This window comes from Lagenorhynchus albirostris, chromosome 20 (assembly GCF_949774975.1).
Source record: "Lagenorhynchus albirostris chromosome 20, mLagAlb1.1, whole genome shotgun sequence".
NCBI lineage: Eukaryota > Metazoa > Chordata > Mammalia > Artiodactyla > Delphinidae > Lagenorhynchus > Lagenorhynchus albirostris.
This window is the reverse complement of record NC_083114.1, coordinates 59,672,397-59,694,261: the sequence shown is the minus strand read 5'-3', so window position 1 is coordinate 59,694,261 and position 21,865 is coordinate 59,672,397. Positions and strand designations below refer to the sequence as shown.

The 21,865-nt window shown below is 53.0% G+C and overlaps 1 protein-coding gene across 2 annotated transcripts in view; it reads right to left on the bottom strand.

The window, feature by feature from the left end:
* Window positions 1-18,633: 18,633 nt before the first annotated feature.
* PRKCA (protein kinase C alpha) overlaps window positions 18,634-21,865 on the bottom strand; it is a 360,631-nt gene continuing 357,399 nt past the window's right edge. For both annotated transcript variants that reach the window (XM_060135365.1, XM_060135366.1), the window contains one exon: window positions 18,634-20,087. In XM_060135365.1, the coding sequence (XP_059991348.1) occupies window positions 19,923-20,087 (165 nt within the window). In that variant the 3' untranslated portion in view covers window positions 18,634-19,922. The remainder of the gene's footprint in view (window positions 20,088-21,865) is intronic.

Sequence of the window (21,865 nt, the reverse complement as noted above, 5' to 3'; positions counted from 1 at the left end):
GGTGATAATTATATTCTCCATTCTTTTCTATATTGTTTAAAATTTTCTTACTATGAATATATGTATATGAATACTATAATCAGAAAAAATAACCATTATTATTTTAAATGAAGGTAAAATATACATAAGATGTACCATTTTAACCACTTTTAAATGTATAGTTCATTGGCATTCAGTACATTTACGTTGCTGGGCAACCATCACCTTCCAAAAAAATAACATTTTTAACTTGCAGTTTTCTGTACAGATTGAGGGAGAGGGCTGGAAGCTAGAATTTCCAAATTTCCACATGAACACATCTCTCGGCAATTTCCCAAAATTGACTCAAGCACAAACTCGGGTCTGCTCCACGGAAACAGTGAAACTGACTGTATCATCAGGATTGTTCTGGTTGCAAGTGACAGAAAATCAGGAAAGGGAATTCATTGACTTATGTAGCCGGCATCTGGGCTTAGAGAGGACGGTGCGGACAGGTCCTCGGGGGAAAACCTGGGAACAGATCCCGGAAGAAGGCACGGGTGCTTTTCACCGAACCAGCAGGTGCTCACCACACAGAGGTTAGGGAAACATCCTCCCATCATGCACCAGCCGGCCCCTGCCGAGGCTGGTATCGCTGTGACACTGACGTTTCTCAATTGATAAGCTTTTTTATGGAGATGAAATTCACATGACATAAAATAAACCATTTTTAAAGTGAACGGTTCAGTGCACGTAGGGAGTACATTCACATTGTTGTAAAATCGCCACCTCTATCTAGTTCCAAAACACTTTCACTACCCGACAAGGACACCCTGGACCCACTAAGCAGTTAGTTCTCACTCCCCTACCCCCAACCCCTGGCTGCCACCAACTGCTTTCTGTTTCTATAGAGTTACCTATCTGGCTAGTTCATACAAATGGAATCTTACCATATAGAGCCCTTTGTGTCCGGTTTCGTACACTTAGTGTAATGTTCTCAAGCCTCGTCCACACTGTAGCACGTGTCAATACTTCATTCCTTTTTGTGGGAACATTCTATTGTATCACAATTTGTTTATCCATTTACCCGCTGATGGATATGTGAGTTGTTCCACCTTTTGGCTACTGGGAATAGTGTGACTATGAACATGCGTGTACATGTATTTGTTTGGACACCTGTTTTCAATTCTATCGGGTACACACCTAGGAGTTGAATTGCTATATCATAGAATAATTCTCTGTGTAACTTTGTGAGGAACTGACAGAATTTTCCACAGCGGCTAAACTGTTTTACATTCCCATCAGCAATGGACAAACGTTCCAATTTCTCCACATCCTTGCTAACACTTGTTATTTTCCTTTTAAAAATTATTATTAATTATTATTGTACCATAGCCCTCCTAGTGGGTGAGAAGCGTGACACTGATTTCCAGGATAAGGGGTCTGAGGATGTGGGTAGCAAAGGTGAGAATCAGAGTCTGGAACGGGCAGAGCTGGTCCCAGAACCCCTAGCAATGATGCTTGTCCAGAGGCTCTGGCTGTCCTTTCAGAGTAAGCGAAGGTCTGTAGGATTCACCTGGGCTTGGCTCTAGGAAGTGGGACTCCTTCTGGGCATGACAAATTGGTCTCTCAAAAAAAAAAAAAAAATGGACCTGCTTCAGGTTATCTGGAAGCCTCTAGCTTCTGGAAACCGTGATGGAGAATGACATATCCCTCAGCCATCACGTGTAAAGATCATAGATTCTACTCATGCATGGGGAGAGAAAACAAGCTCCTTCCGTCAGTCATTACCATCTACTGGCAAATGTCTAAAATTTCCCGGCAGATCTGCTGTCCACTTGTGGGAGAAACTAGGTCAGGCTGTGTTTCCTGCCCCTTTTCAGGACAGTGATAATGATGGATGGCCCGCTGGGGTGAAAGGTCAGGGCTGCTCGACCGACCGGCTCGGGGACCCCGGCCGCTCCAGCAAGCCACACCTCCGCTCCAGCAAGCCACACCTCCGACACCCGTAACTCCGTGATCCCCAGCGGAGCGCACTCACGTGCCCTGGAGCGAGATGGGTCTGAGATTCAGTTCCACGTGTCGGCCATGAAGTGACTTGGGCAAATTGCTTGATCCCTCTAAGCTCTGGTTTCATCATTTGAAAACCGCACAGATTGCCCAGAACACCCACCTTGGGGTTTTGTGGGGAGAATAAAGGAGACAATGTATTCCAAGGGTTCAGCACGGGGTCTGGCTAAAAGGAGCAAGTTTTATTATTATTTATGACACATTGAGTTATAGATTCCTATGGTGGAGGGGGTCCTTCTAGACTGTTCATCTTCTAAAGCGCCAGGCGCGTCCCTGAGAGCACAGGAGAGGACGGCAGGGAACGAGAGGGCGCCGAGTTCTCTGGGCACCATGGGCGCACCTGGTACCGGGCAAGCGGGATGGGCCAGGGGCCCTCGCGGGCCCACTAGGTGGGCGCCGACGGCCGGTGCCCAGGCAGGCTCTGCAGAGTCATGGGGACAATGCCGGCGCCTGCGGGTCATAGCAGAGCTTCCTGGACGACACCGAGCGGAAAGGTGCCCATTTCCCCCTCCTCCCTGGGGTGTCCTCCATGTGTCCCCCCGTGCCCACCCCCGTTCGAGGCCCCTGCCTTTCGGCCGCGAGATGACAAGCCTTGTTAACTGTCTAGAAAGCTTTAACCCCTAAGCAAACCGACTGTGGTCCTTCTCCCAAACAGTGAGAGGATGGGGCCAGATCCATGGTTCTCAGCCGGGGTGGCTTTGACCCCGACCCCGCGGACATTTGTCCATGTCTGGAGACGTTTTCGGTGGTCACGACTGGGGAGGGGGGTGCTAGTGGGAGGAGGCCAGGGGTGCGGCTAAACGTCCTGTGGCACGCAGGACACTCACCACCGCAGAGAATAATGAACCGCAAACGTCATGGTGAGACACTCGTCAGGCGGAGAAATCCTGAAATGAGTAAAATATCGGATTCAAGGGCACCTCCCAAAGGGCGGGGCGGGGCGGGCGGCAGCTCTCCGCAGAGGTGCGCAGGTTGCTGGGCGACCCTCCAGCCCGGTCTGCTGCGGGGGTCCCGGTTTCTGTCCCGGCAGAACGGACAGGCCTCTGTTTGACTTCATGCGTCACCTGGTTGGGACGATCGGTTATACTGTCTTCCCATCGTTAGGGGCGAGCAACAGCCCCCTGAGTGGAGGCAAAAGCCCCCGGACGAGGGGATGAGGGGACGGGTTCTGCCCCTGCCCTCCCCAGGCTCGGTTCTGAGTCACGGCCGAGCCTGGGGGGGGGGGAGGCGGAGCTTCACCGAGGCCCCGAAATCACTCGGGGCCTGTGGGACCAAAAGATCCTCCTACCTCCTCAAATGATTACTCTGTGTGTTTTCAGCCTAATAAGATTTCCCAGCAGCTCCTCTCCGGCCTTTCATCTTTCCTCCAAAGTCAGTTTATTGTTTTTTGCGCTGCTTTGCTTTGCTATAAATCCTTCTGGCTGCAGCAGTGGGTTTTGCTACTGAGCCCTGGGTAAGGACTTCTGCGGCAAGTCCGGGCAGCAAGATGCTCTCTCAGACCTGAAAAACCCTCTTTGATGTCGAGCTCTTCTCTCCCGACAGCCCCTCCCGGCCCCCGCGGGCCTTGGAAGGTCGTCTGAGGCAGCTCGCAGAAGGGGCCCCAGCCAGGACTCAGTGTGTCCTGGGCTCTCGCCTAAACCGGCCAGTGGCAAGGAGGCTGGAGTTCCGAGATTGGCTTTCACCACGAACACCCATCCCCTGGGGCACTAGAGGACCCACGTTTACCCCAAGTCAGCCCCAGATGGTGTTCTGTTAGCCGAGAGGAGCCCGGCGTGGCGATCAGGTAGGCCACGGACATTCAGAGTTTCCCCAGGGAACTGCGCAGTAGCTGGACCAGGTAAAGCACCTGCCCGGCCCGGCCCCCCTCAGAGGGGGACTTCCTTTGCTCCTCTCTTTGACGACGGGGTGGGGAGCTTTGTGTCAGTTGGCTTCCCTCCTCGGCCATGGATGGCTGGGCCACAGGTGGGAGCCTGACCCCCAGCAGCAATCCACGGGCTTGCTGGTGACCAACGACACGGCCTGACCCGAAAGGGCCCCAGGCCAGTGTGGCTGGTTGGAATTTTGAGAAAACAGACAAGTAGAGGGGGCGGAGCACATCCAGAAGGTTACATCCTGGCGCTTCTGTTTGTATGTCTCTCTCGAGATGACAAAATTACAGCGGTGGGCAAAGACCTGTGGTTGCATGGGCGGCGGCCGGGAAGAGGTGAGTATAACGTAGCAAAAGGGAGTTTCTTTCTGGAAGGAACAGCTCCTGATCTTGAACGTGGTGGTGGTTATGTGACTACACACGCGGTAGGGTTTCATGGTATCACACGCGCACGCGCGCACGCGCACGCGCGCACAGCATGTAAAACCTGGTGGGATCCGAATAAGGTCTGTCCTCAGGTAACAGTATTTCACTCGCTCGATGTCCTGATTTTGACGATACGCTGCGGTTATGTAAGACATCATCATGGGGAGAGAGGGGAGAGGGGTATGTGGGCCCTCTGTATTATTTTCGCAGTCTTTTGAGCCTTAAATGATTTCAAAATAAAAGGGTTTAGAAAGAAAAAGAGAAGCTGAGATGCCGATGTGAGAGACAGAAAGAATTCACCTCCCAGAACTGCCAGAGACCCCAAGATTTCCAGGCCCTGCTGGGCACAGCTGTGCTGACTGCAAACCTAGGCGCCCGAGCAGAGCGAGCTCCTGGCACATAAGTCTCGACGTGCAGTTTTCATTATTTCCTTAGGAGACAAATCCCCACAGCAGAACTGCTGTGCGCAAGCGCGTTTTTAAGACTCTTGCTACCTGGTGCCAAACCGCCCTCCAGAAGAACTGTACCGATTTATATGCCGCCCGCGGCGTACGAGAGGGCTGGCTTCCCCAAGTCTTGCCAAAATTGGGTTTTAATCTTTAAAGAAGGCTTAATCTTTGCCAATTTGATAGATAGAACTTGGTGTCTCATTGTTTGCTTGTTTTCCTCCAGGAATTCTAAATTCTCGAACCAGGTCGGACCACATAATCGGCTACTTACCTAGAGATTTGGGTTTGCTTATTTATTATTTATTTATTTATCGGTCACCTTCATGAAGTTGCATTTCAAGGTTAAGCCCCGAACTTGATAAAGGTCACTAAAGAAAGGCCATGTGAAATTTGCTACTGCATTTATTTTTTTAAAGCTCCCCCAGTATCGTAGAGGACATCATTTCTTCTATGGCGCACTCTCTCTTCCATGTGATAAAATCACACCCGAGAATTTCCTCTGGGATTCAGTGCTAGGAGATGCTTTCATTCCTAGAGGAATATATGTGCTTCCTCTTTTCCAATGGTTCCCAATTTTTTTGGCTGCTAGGAAATACAAAGCCAAGTATGAGGGTCAAACAGCAATTTTGTGAACTCTTGTGGGAAATATATTTATGTTTTTATTGTCTTTGGTCCTGACCTTCTGTTTTTATTTATTGTTCACTTGGAGTGTTTTAAGCCACTTCAGATCCCGTGGACAGAGGCAAAAGCCTAAAGCTCTCTGGACCGTGAGCTCTGGTAATCACTGCCACCTGGGTACATAGCCCAGCCCCGGCACCTCATATAGTGCTCACGGAAATATTTGTTGGACGAATTAAGGAAGGAATTTGACAACAAACCAACAACAGCATTGACGTTGATTGAATAGAAATGCAATTTACTAGTTGATCCAAGAGCAAGAAAATGTTACCAGGGAAAGTAGAGCTTCAAGAAGCAAAACAGAAGGAAAAAAGTACCGAGAGTCTCAAAAATGTTCAGTCATTCTATTTCTGGGAGCCCAACTGAGGAAATGATCCAAAATGTATTCAAAATTTTAGGAACAAAGATGTTCATCGCTGAGTTGTTCAAAATAATTAAAAAACTGGAAACAACCTAAAGTCCAGTAATAGGGGAATTAGTTAGAAAACTAAGGTAGTAGCCATTTAAAGTATTCAGTACAGAGAGTTCTAATGACTTGAAGAAAACAAATGTGTGCAGTATTACATGACAAAGCAGGATACAGAATTGTATACTCATGTTTCCCACAAGGTAAGACGATGCACGCAGAAGGAAGGAAATAAACTGCGCTGTGATCAGTGGTTATCTCTAGGTGGTGTGATGAGGGGTGAATTTTATTATTTTATCTTGACTTTTCTATATTTTCCAAATTTTCAATAACAAGCATGTATTTTACAATAAAAGGCTTGATTAAAAAGAGGGGATAAAAAAGACACAAAGCAATAGCAAGACTTACTGAAATGCATTTTGGGACAAGAGTCTCATTCCATCAACGTGCAACCGAAGTGGTTTCTTGCTTCTCTTCCTGACAGCGGTCACTGCCCTGGAAGGCTCACCTACCTATGATGTGGTGTTTTAAATATGTCCCCAAATCCAAAGTGGCCCTTAGTCCTCTCCCCTTGAGTATGGGCTAGACTGAGTGACTTGCTGCTAAGAAATAGCAAATGGTGGAAGTGATGATGTGTATCGTCCAGGATTGATGGTCAAAGGCATTGCTTCTTTCTTGCTGAGTCTTGGATCATCCGCTTTGGGGGAAGCCAGCTGCCCTGTTGTCAGATGTTTGAGCAGCGCTATGGAGACCCAAGGGGTGAGAAGCTGAGGCCTCGTGTCAATGGTCACGAGAGTGAGCCTTCTTGGAAGCCGACACTCCAGCCCCAGCAAAGCCTTCAGATAACGGCAGCCCTGAGTGACACTTGACCACAACCTCATGAGAGACCCTGAGCCAGTCCACCCAGCTAGGTCACTACCAAATTCCTGACCCACTGAAACTGTGAGATAATAAATGTTTGTTGTTTTAAGTTGCTAAGTTTTGGAGTAATTTGTTATGCAGCAGTAGATAACTAATACACATGGTAACTATTAGATCTACATGCAGGTACGTAGGGTGTATGAGTATGTGTGAAACTTTGAAATGATTCAATTGTGTACTCGAATTTGTGGTTTCCTTTACTTCTTACTGCATTTTGACAATATGTATCAAAAGCCCTGAAAAGGCTCATAGCCACTGACCAAAGATTCCAACTTTTTGCGGACTTCCCTGGTGGTCCAGTGGGTAAGACTCCATGCTCCCAATGCAGGGGGCCCGGGTTCGATCCCTGGTCGGGGAACTGGATCCCACATGCTGTAACAAAGAGCCTGCATGCTGCAACGAAGGTCCCACATACCACAACTAAGACCCCAGGCAGCCAAAATAAAGAAATAAATATTAAAAAAAATTTCAACTTTTTGAAATTTATCCTAAGGATGTGGAATCTTCCCACAAGAATATAATTCCAAGAGCAGGGATTTTGTTGGTTTATTGCTGTATCCCCAAGATCCAGAAGAGTACCTGGTCCATAATAGGGGCTCAATAAATATTTTTTGAATGAAAGAAAGAATGAATGAAATACTGGTTAAGTGTGTAAAGATATAAAGATTAGAATATTCAACACAGTGTTGTTTATGATAGAAAAAGTTGAGAACCTCCTAAACGTTAGGACATGAGGCTGAAAGTAAGTGAGGGGTTAGGAGGCATTATAATGCATATGTACAAAATGGAATACTATACAGCTCTTAAAAAACAACACAATTATGTGGAAAGATCTAAATTTTGCAGTGGAATCTTTCTTAGTTGATGTCCCCTGAATGACTGAATGGATTAACAGACTTTTTTTTTTTCCTCTACAAAACACTAAATAATGCCCATGACATGCTGAACATCTTTTCTCTGTGGAATTGTGTTCTCACCATGACTTAGCACAAATCAGCCAACTTATTCCCCAAACATTTGATGCCGCTATATTGTTTTTTAGTTAAATAATTTAAGCAAATGCCTCAGAAACTGAAGATATACGAGTGCAAAGAACAGAATTGTTTCAATGAAGACACAATAGCATGTTTAAGAAGGGTAATAAAGATGAGTTTTTAAAAACGGCTCTAGAGCTAGTTGTGGGCAAGGCTACTACAAAATACTAGAAAATATTGCAAACATCAAGAAGGACTTTGCATTCAGTTGCTTTGTGAATATTTTGCTTTTCTTCAAATAACCTCAAATTGGCAATTTTCAGTCAAGCATTATGGGTATAGTTTATGCAAGAAGGAGGCACGGAGAGAGAAGACCTCATCCTTTCTGAATGTTGTGTGTTTACATGCTCTAAGTTACATAAAATGTTTAAGGAACTTGCATGTCAACGTTTGCCATCCCCATTTTAGACGCCCAGCTTAGGGTCCCGGTAAGTTTGATATGAGAACTTCACTGTCCCCGTTATGAAAATGTAACAAAATAATTAATAATAATTAAGTGAAATGAGCAAATTATCAAGAATTTTTTTGTTTTTTAAATTTTATTTGTTTGTTAATTTATTTATTTTTGGCCACGTTGGGTCTTCCTTGCTGCGCACAGGCTTTCTCTAGTTGCAGCAAGCGGGGGCTACTCTTTGTTGCGGTGCGCGGGCTTCTCATTGCAGTGGCTTCTCTTGTTGCAAAGCACAGGCTCTAGGCGTGCGGGCTCAGTAGTTGTGGCTCGTGGGCTCTAGAGCACAGGCTCAGCAGTTGTGGCGCACAGGCTTCACTGCTCCACGGCATGTGGGATCTTCCTGGACCAGGGCTCGAACCCGCGTCCCCTGCATTGGCAGGTGGATTCTTAACCACTGTGCCACCAGGGAAGCCCCTATCAAGCATTTTAAGTATGACAGTGGTTATCTTGGGATGGGGAGGTTTTCCTTCTCCTATCTGTATTAGCTATAAGAATCAGGTGTTATTTTGGTAAATTTTCCAGAAAGTACAAACACCCGCAGAGTATTCTGCCCCACCCCCACCCCAAGTCCAACCTTTCCTCCCTGGGCTGCCCTTTGCCAAAGAAATCAGCTCTTCCCTGTTGACAAGGTCTCTGGCCACTAGCTGGTGCTGACCCGCCCGGCCAGCCTTGACTCTCCCTCCCACACGCCCTGCGGGTCACCTGCACTCACTACTTCCATTTGTTTCTGACCTCTGGGAGGTCTCAACACCAGGGTTGTCCTGTGGGGGGAGGGTGACCCCAGAGCCAGCCCCCCCGCCTGCCAGCTTGCTCCTTCCTCTGGGGCTTCTCCAGGTGACAGCCAGCCAGGTGGGGCGGCTGCAAAGGGACCTGCTGGGTTTTGAGAACCGCAGTGCTATTTTTCTCTCTCTACCCACACCCAGACAGCTCAAAAAAAAAAAAAAAAAATCAGATGAAGGTGGGAGAGAGGCTTCCAGAAACAGTTACAGAAGGGCCTCTGGTCTCATAGGCATCAGAGTCAGATGAGAAAAGAAAACTTCCCTTGGTGATGGGGTGGGCTTTGCAGGAAGCCGTAAGGGGAGAAGGCCCCCGGGAAGGTCCCGCACACCCCAGCCAGGCTGCCTCTTTGGTGCCCTAAGTGTTCAAGGTCAGAAAGGACAGAGAAGCCTCGCTGTGATGCTTAGGAGTTATAGAACTGGAAACCAGTTAATTAACCTGGGCCTCAGTTTCCCCATCTGTAAGGTGTGAACAACGGCTTCTATTCTGCAGGCGTGCCATGGGGATTAAACGAGATGATTACGTGGGAATTACGCAGCGAGCACTGGATACGAGTCAGTCCTTCCCCTCCCACCTGTTTACTGATTTCCGTGTGGTTTTGACCCCTCCCACCCATCCTTTCCTCCATCAGACCACAGCCTCCCACCCCCTCCTCCAGGAAGGCCCCCAGCATGGCTCACATCTCTGCTCTTCCATTTGGCTAGGTCTGCTGGGCGTTGCTCACCGGGAATTGTTCTTTAATCTCTCTGGACTTTGCTTTCCTCTTCTGTAAGATGGGCACAGTAGATAGGACCTACCTCAAGGAGTCATTGTGGGCTTTAAAAAATGCACTTAAGGTAACCAGAAGAGTGCCTGGCATGCCTTTGGTACTCACTCAGTGTGTGCCTGTGTGCGTGTGTGCGTGTGTATACTTTTATTTTTTGCCTTTTCCCTCCGTCTGTTGAGTCCACCACTAGCTCTTCCTGTTCTTTAGAACCAAATTGTATTTACCCCTCTCCTGCCTAGAATAGGCCTCTCTGCAATGTATTTATTGAATTGGCTTTTTAAAAAAAGCATCTCAGGGAGACATCCTGTTCTGCTTTCTTAGAGCCAAAGCACTGCTTGCACATCCCCGCAGGCTCCGCTCTGCTCCCCGCCCATGGGGTGGGCTGTCGCCTTTGCCCGTGTGTGTTAGCGTTTCAGCTGAGCCAGGATTTCACCCCAGAGCACACAACAGGCTGGAGAAGAGAAAGCTCAGGGCCGTCAACAACCGCCCAAACGTAACCGCAGCAGCAGTGCCTCTAGGTGCTGGCTGGTGGCACAGACTGATAGCTTGGGTTTCCTCGGCTCGCGAAGAGCGCTGAGAGCTGGTCCTGAATTGATTCTCGCATGCACGTCTTGTCTCCTTAATCAGCCTGCGAACACCTCGAGCGCACGGGCCATGACACGGTTATGCTTTGGGTCACAACTTGCCAGGCTCAGAGCAGTCTTGGCTTCCATTCACTCATTTATTCATGCAACAAACATTTTTTGGAGCCCTACTATGTGTGAAGTACTGTTCTAGGTGCTGGGATCCCGCAGCGAACGGGATGGACCAGCTCGGTTTTCTTGTAGAGCTTATATGCTGATGGGAAAGGGCACACACACACACACACACACACACACACACACACACACACACACACACACACACACACACACACACACACAGGAGTGAATAATCAAGCCAGCACTTTTCTGAGCTTACCTCCTACCCATTGAATTCACGTGCCACGAGCCAGATTGTATGAGGCTGGTGGGTAGTGTGAAATTTGCGTTTATTCTAAGGATCATGGGAAGCCACTGGAGGGCTTTAAGCAGGTAAAGGACCTGCTCAGACAAGGTCACGCTGGCTGATGCACAGAGGGCCATGGGGCGGGGGTCAAGGGCAGCCTCAGGAGCCAGGCGGGGAGACCGGTGGACACGGGTGGAAGTGGACGGCCTGGGGGCCTGTTTCAGGGCAAGGTTCTCGGCAGCAGCACTGCTGCCGTTTGGGGCTAGATCATCCTCTGCTGTGAGGGCTGCCCTGTGTGTTGTAGAACGTTTAGTACCATCCCTGGCCTTTGGCTTTTACCTACTAGACGCCAGTATCCCCTCTCTCCGGCTGTGACAACCAAAAATGTCTCAACACATGGCCAAACGTCTGCCCAGGGGGCAAAATTGCCCCCAGTAGCGAACCACGGCTTTAGGGTAGACCCAGCAGGTCTTGCTGGTGGACTGGATGTAAGTGGGCAGAGCTGGACACAGGCTGGTACCGGACACAGGACAATCAGAGAAGCCCCTGCCACCGCAAGGCGCACTGCCCACCATCTCAGGGCAGGGACAGAGGGGCAGAGGGATGGGGAGCCTCTGAAGCCACAGGGACACAGGCTCGGGTCCCCCGGGGGGTTACGCTTTCACCCTGTCTCTTTCAACAGCCGTTTGCTGCTCATCGCTGGCGTGGGCCCCGCCCTCCCTCCTCCCGCGCAGAGCGGGACGGGGGGCTGCTGAGCCCAGGGCGCCTCAAGGCTCGTCAGTGCCCTCAGCCTCCCTCCCTCGCGGCTCAGCCGCCGCTTCTCGCAACTCGGCCCCGATCGAGCAGCTACCACCGGGGGGGCCAGCAGGATGGCCACAGAGCTCTGCTCTCAACCGCCCCTGGCTGCCTCTCCTGGGGTGGGAGACGCAGGGTGAAGCAGGGGAGAAGCTCACGGGCGTGGATGCACCAGAGGAGGTGGCCACTGGCGCCAGGCCCACGCGAGGATGGGATGGGGCACGAGGGGGAGGGGGAGGAGCCATGAGGGGGAGGGGAGGAGCCACGGGGAAGGGGAGGAGCCACGGGGGGACGGGAGGAGCCACGGGGAAGGGGAGGAGCCACGGGGAGGGGGAGGAGCCACGGGGGACGGGGAGGAGCCACGGGGGGACGGGAGGAGCCACGGGGGGGACGAGAGGCGCCAGGAGGGGGAAGGGGAGGAGCCACGAGGGGAGGGGGAGGAGCCACGGGGGATGGGGAGGAGCCACGGGGGACGGGGAGGAGCCACGGGGAAGGGGAGGAGCCACGGGGGGACGGGAGGAGCCACAGGGGACGGGGAGGAGCCACGGGGAAGGGGAGGAGCCACGGGGGGACGGAAGGAGCCACAGGGGACGGGGAGGAGCCACGGGGGGACGAGAGGCGCCAGGAGGGGGAAGGGGAGGAGCCACGGGGAAGGGGAGGAGCCACGGGGGGACGGGAGGAGCCACGGGGGGGACAAGAGGCGCCAGGAGGGGGAAGGGGAGGAGCCACGAGGGGAGGGGGAGGAGCCACGGGGGACGGGGAGGAGCCACGGGGTCCACATCAAGCTGAGCGACCCTCTGAGTTGGCTCAGCCGTGAGCTGCCAGCCCAGCCAGAGCCCCACCTGGGTCGTAGGTACCAGGCGTGTGTGTCTGGGGGGCCGGGGACAGGCTTCCCGGGCAGCCGGGAGCCGCGATCTCGAGCTTAATGATACATCAGTCCTGACCTCCTGGTGTTCAGGCCTCCCCCTCGGCCTCCGTGGCGCCAGGAGGACCTGCCCACCTGATCTTGCTGGGCCTTGGGGTTGCCCCGCGGGGTGAATCGCGGTGGGCTGAGCCAGGCCCTCCCTGTGGCGGCTGCTCCGAGGACGCTGCCCTGCTCTGTGCCGGACGCACGCGCTCCATCCCGCATTGCAGCCAAAGGGAAAGAGCGCGCGGCGGGCCTGACGCACGGAAAATAAAACAGCACCTGGTGGGCGCGAGGGCAGAGGCTGAAGAGCCATTTTAAGCCGCCCTCCACATGGCCTCTTTGCCAGGCAGCGGAGCAGCAGCCATGAGCCGCGTGTGCCCGTGTGAGCAACCAGCCCCGAGTGAAGCCTGGGCCAGCCCAGAAGCCAGCGACCACTCGCCGCTCCCAGGGCCCTAGACGTGCTCCTTGCTGTTCCTCATCTAAACCGGCAGCGGGAAGATCCTGACCTTCCGGGAGATGCAGGGGGAATACAGCAGCTTGCGGACGGGACGTTAGCCCCGTGGACACTGGCACTTGGGTCATCTAGTGAGCAGACTGGGGCAGGACCTTGAGGAAGGGACCACAGGGCAGAGCCGGTCGGGAGAGGCCGGGATCGGATGACCCCGAGAGCGAGAGTGGGGAGCAGCCCCCCAGAAGGAGGTGAGCGCGCGAGCCAAGACCGCCGCGGCTTCCAGAAGTAGTGATTTGCTTGTTTCGTTTTGTTTTCTTGGTCTTTAATTCTTTTTGAGGCCAATCTCCTCGGGAGTGTTGAGTTTTAAGACACGGGGTGTTTTGGAAGGCTCCCTGTTTCACATGTGAAAATTTCCCCCCGTTTTTCACCCGTGAGTAAGTACAGGGTGAAGGCTGCTGACGCTGAACGCGGGGAGTCCTGAAGCTGAGCGCACAGCGCAGCCGACAGGATGCGTGGGAAACGTCTGTTTCTGGAGAAAAATTCCCAAGATTTGAATTCCTTCTGGAGCCCTTCTTCCAGGGTGGGTCTCTGTCTTGGGACGACATCCTCACCAGCTGCTGTGTGTCCTGTGCAGTTTCGGGGTGCAGGGACCCGGCAGGCGGGGGCCACGCCAACCTTCCCGTCTGCGCTGTTCCCCAGCTGGTACGAGCCCCGGCCTCCGTAAATGAAAGACTAACTGACCTGCCACTATTTTTATCCCCGTAACTGTTTGGGTTTCAATTCAAAGCAGGAAGTATTTCAGGAAATAAAGACAGTGGCCCTAAATGGAGAGGCACACACGACACAGGTGAAAAGACAGCAGCGTCCGTCCACAGGGTGCACCCAGACTGAAATGCTACACTCGCCAGGTGAACACGATGAAAACTCATTGTGATGCCACAGAGGGATGCAAATGAGACCGGGGACACGAAGGAATGGTCATTATCTTTATTCATACACACTTGCTTCCAAACTACAGTTAATGTATCTAACAAAGCGTGTCATGCAAACAAAGCTTAGAGGTTATGGAACTAGAGCAATGCAGGAATTGTACATCCGTTTCACCTGCGATAAACCCAGTGGGACCTGACAGCTGAACGGCCTCTACGTTCTGCCAGCAGTTGCTTGACAGAAGGGAACACTGCAACCTCCGTCTCTTCCTCTCCCTCCTCCATACACATTTGGGGTCTGATATAGGCTCCTTTTCAAGGATGCTTTAAACACGGCTTGTCCTTCAGCCCACCCTTCCCCCAAATCCATGCAGCAAAGCAGTGATTCCAAATGTTTCTGACCATCTACAAAAGACATTCGAAAAGACCCTAAGAGAAGAGACATGAGGCGAATTTTTACACTCAAAAGGAAAACAGCCTTCACGGATGATTCTGAATGGTCCACTAACCCCCTCAAGAAAAGAATCACAGTTTTCCAGGAAGAGTATCACCAAGAATCTACCAACAATCACAGGAATAAATACGCCTAAAGTGAAGCAGAGGGGCAAAGACAGAGCTGTTTGATCAGAAAATGCAAAGCCACCTTTTGTCTTCTTTTAGAAAAAAAGGTTCTTATAAAGTAGCCTTGACAAGTAGGGTCCCGTCTACTCACTAGACATGATGCCAATGGACACATCTGCCGCTTCTTTCTTGGGGATGTCGGGGTAGTTCTGAGTCGCCCAGGGACCAGGTTCTCGCAGGGCATCACTGAACTTTCACCATATATGCGAGACCTGGGGGCCCGTGGGGGCAGGAGACAGAGCTGAGGAGGCGCCCCCCATCCCCATGCCAAAAGGTGGTCGCAGAGCCTCACAGGGCAAGGAAATGGGAAAGCTGTCCCAGAGCTGCATCTGGAAAGGGGACAATGAAGCCATCTTTCCCGCGGTCCCAAAGTTTCTAGACCTTAGACAGTTGTCCCCAGTGTCTCATTAAAAACACGGAGGGCGTCATTCTGCTAACGTGTTCCCCCTGGACTTCCAGTCATTGTGATGAGGACTCCATACCCCACTGGATGGGAAAATCCTGCAGTGGGACTGCAGGACAGGGGCGCTCTAGCTGACCCCAGCTGAGTCCTCCTACAGGCTCCGTGTGATTGGAATCTTATGCAACTGTCAGTAGTTTTATTTTAAAAACTCATTTCTAAGGAAGAATTGAGTTAATAAAGTTCTCTATAAAAAAGTACAAATAGCCCAGTATATTCAGATGTTCTGTTGGAATTAACAGATTAATTTCTTCCATAAGGTTTCAAAAAAGACTTTGGAACGTGTGGGCCTTAGTGTGGGTCATTTTAAGGCTGTTTGATGACTGAGTTGGACCTACACCGTTATTAACGGACAGCCGATCACACACATCAGCGGCGCTGAGGTCCTGGTCATTCCGCCCTTCACCCTCCTGACGAGCCCCTGACATTATCGGGTTAACAGAATTGTGGCCAACACCATTTCTACGCGGCTGCCTTCACCCACGTGTAACGCAGGTAACCTTTCTAACAACAGAAATATACAGCATTCCCTAGATGTGCTGCGTCAGCCCACACGGGAAATGACAGAAACGTTGACAGTCAGTGTATTTCATAAAATGTAACCCAAGTAACTCAAGGAAAAGGTTTTAAAAACATTTCCCAACGCTCCCTGTCAAATTAGCGTGTGGTCACGAACAGCGAGGACGCCTTCCGCTTCCTGTGACCGTCAGGCCTTCCCTGTCCCCGCGACCCTGAGAGCCTTCGTCTCCGGGTCGCTGCCCCGCGTCAGGTTCACGATCGATCGTGACTCTTCAGTGCTGCCCCTGCTGGGCTTAGAGAAGCAGGAAATGGGACAAGACCAAGGTGAGAAAATGACTGTCAGATGGTGTTTCCTTTCTGAGGCTTTTACAGACACGAGACCCTCACTTTGTCCTCCCTTCAGCGCTGAGCAAACAAACGCCGCAACACACTCAAATCCCTCCTGCTCCGTGGACTCGGGGAGGCGGGGGGGGACCTGCAGTGTTAGTTGCTTTTGCTCTGTCCCCGCTCCCCTCTCCCCGGACCCCCAGCTACAGGAAGTCACAGGGGAAAAGTGGGTGCGAACCCACCTGCTGGGCGCTTCGGCCCCGCCCAGAGAACCGGGAGCCTCTTCGAGGGGGCAGGGAGGACGCTGCTGGCGCTTGGGAGATGCTGGCGGAGGAGGGCCAGCAGCCGCACCGGAAACCACCCGCGGCTCAGCCTCGGGGACCGCAGCGCCCCTCCCTCCCTGCCGGCTTCCTCCTGCTGCAAGCGTCCGCCAGCCCTTCCGCACCCAAACCCACTCCTCCCTAAACTCCCTGCCGACCACGGCTAAGGACCGTGGCTCAGAGGGGCTCGACCATCGTTCGCTGAATCGCGTTAATCAGGGTCCTCACGCTCTCCTAGCTGACCGTCTCAGACCAAGTTTCCGGAGATCTCTTAACCCTCTGGCTTTCTCCCAAAATCCTGATAGGAAGAAGCCTAACCATCTCCGAAGACACGACAAGGCAGAGGCTCTGCGTGAACGTGAACAAAACAGCAGTAGACGTGACGGAGAGCCGTCGCTCGGTTCCCGGGGTCTCCTACCGACCTCCTGAATCATTCCAGCCTCGAGCGAACCTCCCATTCACCTCTGCGGGCTGCGCACCCCATATTCTTCCTTCAACCCAAACCCCTCGTGGGTCTGCAGGCGATGCCCAGAGGAGGGCCGCCAGCGCACTGGCCGCAGCCTCGGAGCGGCCGCCTCCCAGGGGAAGGTCACGGGACCGATCTGCACGGCCTTTCGCGTCACAGCGTCTGGCGGGGGACCCAGCTCGAGCTGGATTCCCCTGCGGGCCTGAACCTCCATGGGCCCCAGCGACACAGGGGCTGACCCTTCTCGGGCCCTTCAGGGCCTCCTTGTTATCCCAGCCCCTTGGAAGCGGCGGCCCCTTCCCTGTGGCTTTACTTTACGTGGCCTCCACGAAGGGGGATAAAGCCACAGACCTTTAGCAATCCATTCTGCTGACGGTTACCAACGTGACGTGTGCTTTCAGCAGAACTGTCCTGGGTTGCTCAGAGTTTTTAAAAGCATCAGCTTCTATCTACATCCGGGACATGGCGACGCACCAACACGCCCCATCACGGTAGCACGTCGCTGGCACTGGAGCTTCTACTGTTTTCCCCCCAAGTTTGTCCTCAAGCCTGCAGTCCCTCACGCAGAGTACAGGGCCCCCCAGACACGGTATTTCCTTTAAAACTTTGCCACACACTCAGAAAGGATAAAAACCAGCTGGGATGTTTCCTAGAGAAAGATGAATAATTTGGAAACGTGTCGGCTGTGTGAAGGACAGCGTGACCTGCCCGGGGCTCAGCGTGAGCAGGCAGCGAGAGGCTGGGAACACGTGGTTCAACCCCGCGGGCTCCTTGCTGGGACGTTCCTCCCCGCTGGGGCGTAGCTGGGCATCTGCCGTCCTGCGGCTGCTCCGTTCCGGGGCAGGGTGACCGGCCCTTCTGCTTCTTAGGCTCTTTCTATACTTGGGTCCCTTTTCTATCAGACCAAACGAGGTGCACCTGGGGAAGATGCGGCCCCCGGACGTGCACGGACCCATGGGGCCACAGCGCCGCAGCCGGGGCCCCTCTGGAGCCCTTGAGTCGACGGTCCATAAGCGGTGGCGGAAGAATTTGCTCTTTTCTGGTCTAACCTGTTCCCTACCCCGTCTCTTCCTCCAGTCAAGGCTTCCCAGGATGGCCGAGGCCTCTCACCCCTAAGACCCCTCAGCGGTCGTGCGGCAGCTGGAATTCAGGCAAACAGCCAGAGAGTCAAAGTGAGAAGCCGCTTCGCTGGGACACGCTTCTGGGGAACGGGGCACAGAGCAGCCCCTGTAAGGACTGACAACCGCGTCCCTCGGAAACGTTCTTTCCGCTCTTTCTGACCGGCTCCCCTGAGGACCCCGCACTGCGATGCTGCGTCCCACGGAAGTGCTCCTCACGAGACAGGGAAGGCCGCTTCTAGCAACACCTGGGAGAGCATCTGCAGCCCCCCCAGGGCGTCTGCTGACGGCTCCGGGGCCTGGCGGTGCTCACCACGTCTGCACGTGCGGTAGCGGACGGCGGAGCGTGCCGAGGACGGTGAGATGGACGGCACGCTTCCGGGGCATCTGCACACCCACGTCAGGAAGGGCATCCTCCCGTCCCTCCTACCCCGAGTCTCCAGCAGCAACAAGGCCGAAGGGAAGAACTGGCCGAGCAAAGTGCAGCCCGTGGGCCGTGACGACACCACGCCTGCACGAACATCTCCTGCTACCACAGGAGGAAGCGTGACAAAGGCGACAGGGCTCAGAGGCTAAGAGGAGTCTCGCCTCGACAGTAACCCCACACCCCCGACGAAACTTTCGTTTGCAGGTAGAATCGAATATTTTTATGTATAGGTGTATGTAAGCCTAACTGATCATGCAAAGTAGCCATTCACCTTCGAAATCAGATCTACTGCAATAAAAAGTCAGTACGCCCGACACAGTGCCAATGCAGGGTACGCACGGAGTCGGCGTGGGGAAGAGGAAGCACAGCGGCACAAAAAGAAGCTAACACTTAATCAGAAAAGCAGACTAGAAACCGGAGCCGTCACAGTCGTAGCACGGTTGTGTCTTATAAAATGATTATAATACTCTGTGTACTTGATACGATTATATCAATAACATAGATTCACTTGTTATTAAGGTTTATTCTAAACATGCAAAATTCATTGCATGATGCCTTTGCAAAACATTTTGAAATCCTTCTAGCAATAAAACCTCTTTGAGCTGCTACGCATCCAGGTTTCCTGTTCTACAGCTTCAGGTGTGTCACTCAACATGAACCGGAAATGGGGGACCAAAACCGTACTGTTCGTCCCAAGAGGATGTCGAGGGCTGGAGACGGGAGGGGCATCAATTCTAGGGGCTGAAGTTACAGTCAACACTTGGATTAACTTACTGTACATCGTACTCTCGTAGACACCGCAGCCTATTAAATAAATAAGTACAAAAGGGGTGGGAGGTGTGCGCTCCGGCTTCTTAGGAAGTAGGCAGCGAGGTGTCGGTGTGAGGGGGGTTGGCTAACACTTGTGAGTAGTGGCATGATCGCGGGTGGCACCCTGGATTCAGAATAGTCTCCCAGAGATTAAAATGAACATCACACGCGCACTGACCTACCCTTGATCTGAAACGACTTCACATGCTCGCTTAGCGGAGTCCTTAGAAGATTTGGCCTCTTAAAAAGAAATGCAAGTATCAAGACAGTTATCAGCCAGTAGGGTACGAGATGACAGGTGCCCCCAACACTCGTCTGAGGTCTTCTTCCTCTGTTTCTAAACTGGTAACTGCTGGACCGTAACTGTGAGTGGGTTACGACTGTCAACCTCTGGGAACAGTGAGCTTGCAGATGGGACCAGATTCCTCCCGGCCTCTTGGGCCCTAGGGACCGTTTCCATCGAGGCAGAGAACACCAGCAGTGGGTCCTCTGAAGCCCCAGTCCCACCTCCCCCGGGTCCCACCTTGCTCACTCTCTGGGCTCCCCGTTCTTTTACTCCAAAGATGTCTTGGGCGGAGATGTTTCCGGCTCCCTGGACTGGGGCGGGTTCCTTTGAACATGTCTGGTTGGGGGATCCGGATGGTGAAAATCAACAGAGGGTCTGGAAAACATGTCAAATTGTACCCAAAAAAAGGGGGGGGGTAGAGTCTGTTTGCCTTCCAGGAAGGGTTAACCTACCGCCAGATGCGACCTCTACACAATTAAACTGGATGCTGTGCATGACGCCATCTGCCGCTAAGATGATGCTCTTGGTTGCGAGAGACCCTGAACAGCTGATCACGTTTGGACTAATAACCCTACAGTTCTCAGGCCTCCCCTGGAAACAAGGCGGCGGCCTTCAAACTTTAGAGCTGAGGATCATTTCCCACGGCTGGGGGCAGGGGGCAGGGGCTGGGGAGGCGCCTGTTCTCGGTGCTGAGTTTCATACTGTGCTCTGTAGGATGGGGTGCACGAACTGGGGGTTGACATATGAGAACCCTTCAAAATCAGACTGGTCGATGTTAGCGATGACCAGCTGATCGGGTGGCGTTAAGACAGGCTGCCCTCGCGTGAAGAACTTGTCGAAGTTTTCTGCTCCTTTGCCGCACTGTGGAGAGAAAAGAAAAAGAAGGAGCGGTCAGTAGGTTATTAGAGCCCAGGCAGCAGCTCTCTGGGCCTCTGCGGGGAGGAGCGTGGCCAGGGCATCAGGGCTGGCTGGGCAGGACGAGTTCTGGAGGATTTGCAGGCCAACGGGATTCGAAAGCGAGGCAGAGCGAACAATCAGAGAGCGCCACTCAGCTGTAAACCACCCAGCAGCCTCGGGACGGACACCCCAGGCGGGAGGGCCGTGTTGCCGGGAAGGCGCCAGTGAGGCCACGGCCTCTTTTATTTCTCGTCCCGTCACGGAGCCACGAGCACGAGGCCGCACGCGCGGGGCCGGCAGGCACGCGTCCACGCTGAACGGCTGGGATGTGGGTGGAAACGAGGGCAGTGGCCCCTGAACTGAGAGGTTGGGATACTGTCCCACGTCTGGTTCTTTGCAAGCCTGTCTGTAATACAGTAAAAGCTGTGTTATTCTTGTCTTCCAACTGGGAGGTTCTAGAATCTCAGCCCCGAAATTAATCTTCAACCAGGAAGGGGTCAGCGTAGCGGCAAGGCTGGGCCGTTCCTGCCTGGGCTCGGCGGTCTAGGTACGTCTGTCAACCGGCGGACAGGTCGCCGTGGCAGGCATCGCTGGTGGCTTCGGTCTGGATCAGGTTTGTGCTGGTGCCCCGAGAAGGCAGTCTCCGTCCTGGACGCTCACTCCTCTCCACCTGGGTCCACCAGGGCACTTCGTGAAGACGGGCTGCGGGCAGAGCTGCCCTGGAGGAGGGGTGGGGGCCGGTCTGGAATCCCAGCCGCGTAAGCAGCGCTGCTTTGGGAGGCTGACCCCGCGTAAGAGGAAGGGGTGTCCTGTCGCTTTCCCAGCCACCGGAAGGCTGTGGCATGCTGGAGTCCCAGGATCCCAGGTGGTTCTGAGACAGCTCTGGGAGGTGTTCTGGAGACAGTGACCCATCCCCGGCCCCATCCCCGGCCGGTACTACGGGGCAGCGTGAACTGACTGAGCTGGCCTAAGGCGTCCTGCACCTTTAACAGAGCACGGCTCTAGGTAGGCCGCGAGGCGGGGTCCACCCCTTCTCTTCATCTGTAAAGTGGGGAGAACAGCTGGGGCCCCCTCCTGGGCTGCCACGAAGGTTGAGGGTACAGTGTTTCACACAGAGCCCAGCACGTGCGGGAGCGCACGACACCTGCTGCTGCTGCTTCTGTGATGACAGCTGAGTCTCGGGCCGCACTTTCTCACCTCCTCCGTCACAGCTCCTCCCCATCGTCTAGAAGCTCTCCTCGAGAATCTAGCTTCCTTATACTTTCCCCGCCCTCCTATCAAATAACATGTCTTGGTGGAAAGCACGCCATAAATTCAAGGTTAAGGTCTTCCTAACTGAGGCCTTTCCTTTCTGGGGTGGTTTTTATTTATTTTATTTTATTTTATTTTATTTATTTATTTTTGGCTGTGTTGGGTCTTCGTTGCTGTGTGCGGGCTTTCTCTAGTTGCAGCGAGCGGGGATTAATCTTTGTTGCGGCGCGCAGGCCTCTCATTGCAGTGGCTTCTCTCATTGTGGAGCACGGGATCTAGGCGTGTGGGCTTCAGTAGTTGCGGCACACGGGCTCAGTAGTTGTGGCTCGCGGGCTCTAGAGCACAGGCTCAGTAGTTGTGGCACACCAGCTTAGCTGCTCCGCGGCATGTGGAATCTTCCCGGACCAGGGATCAAACCCGTGTCCCCTGCATTGGCAGGCGGATTCTCAACCACTTGCGCCACCGGGGAAGCCCTCTGGGGTGGTTTTTAT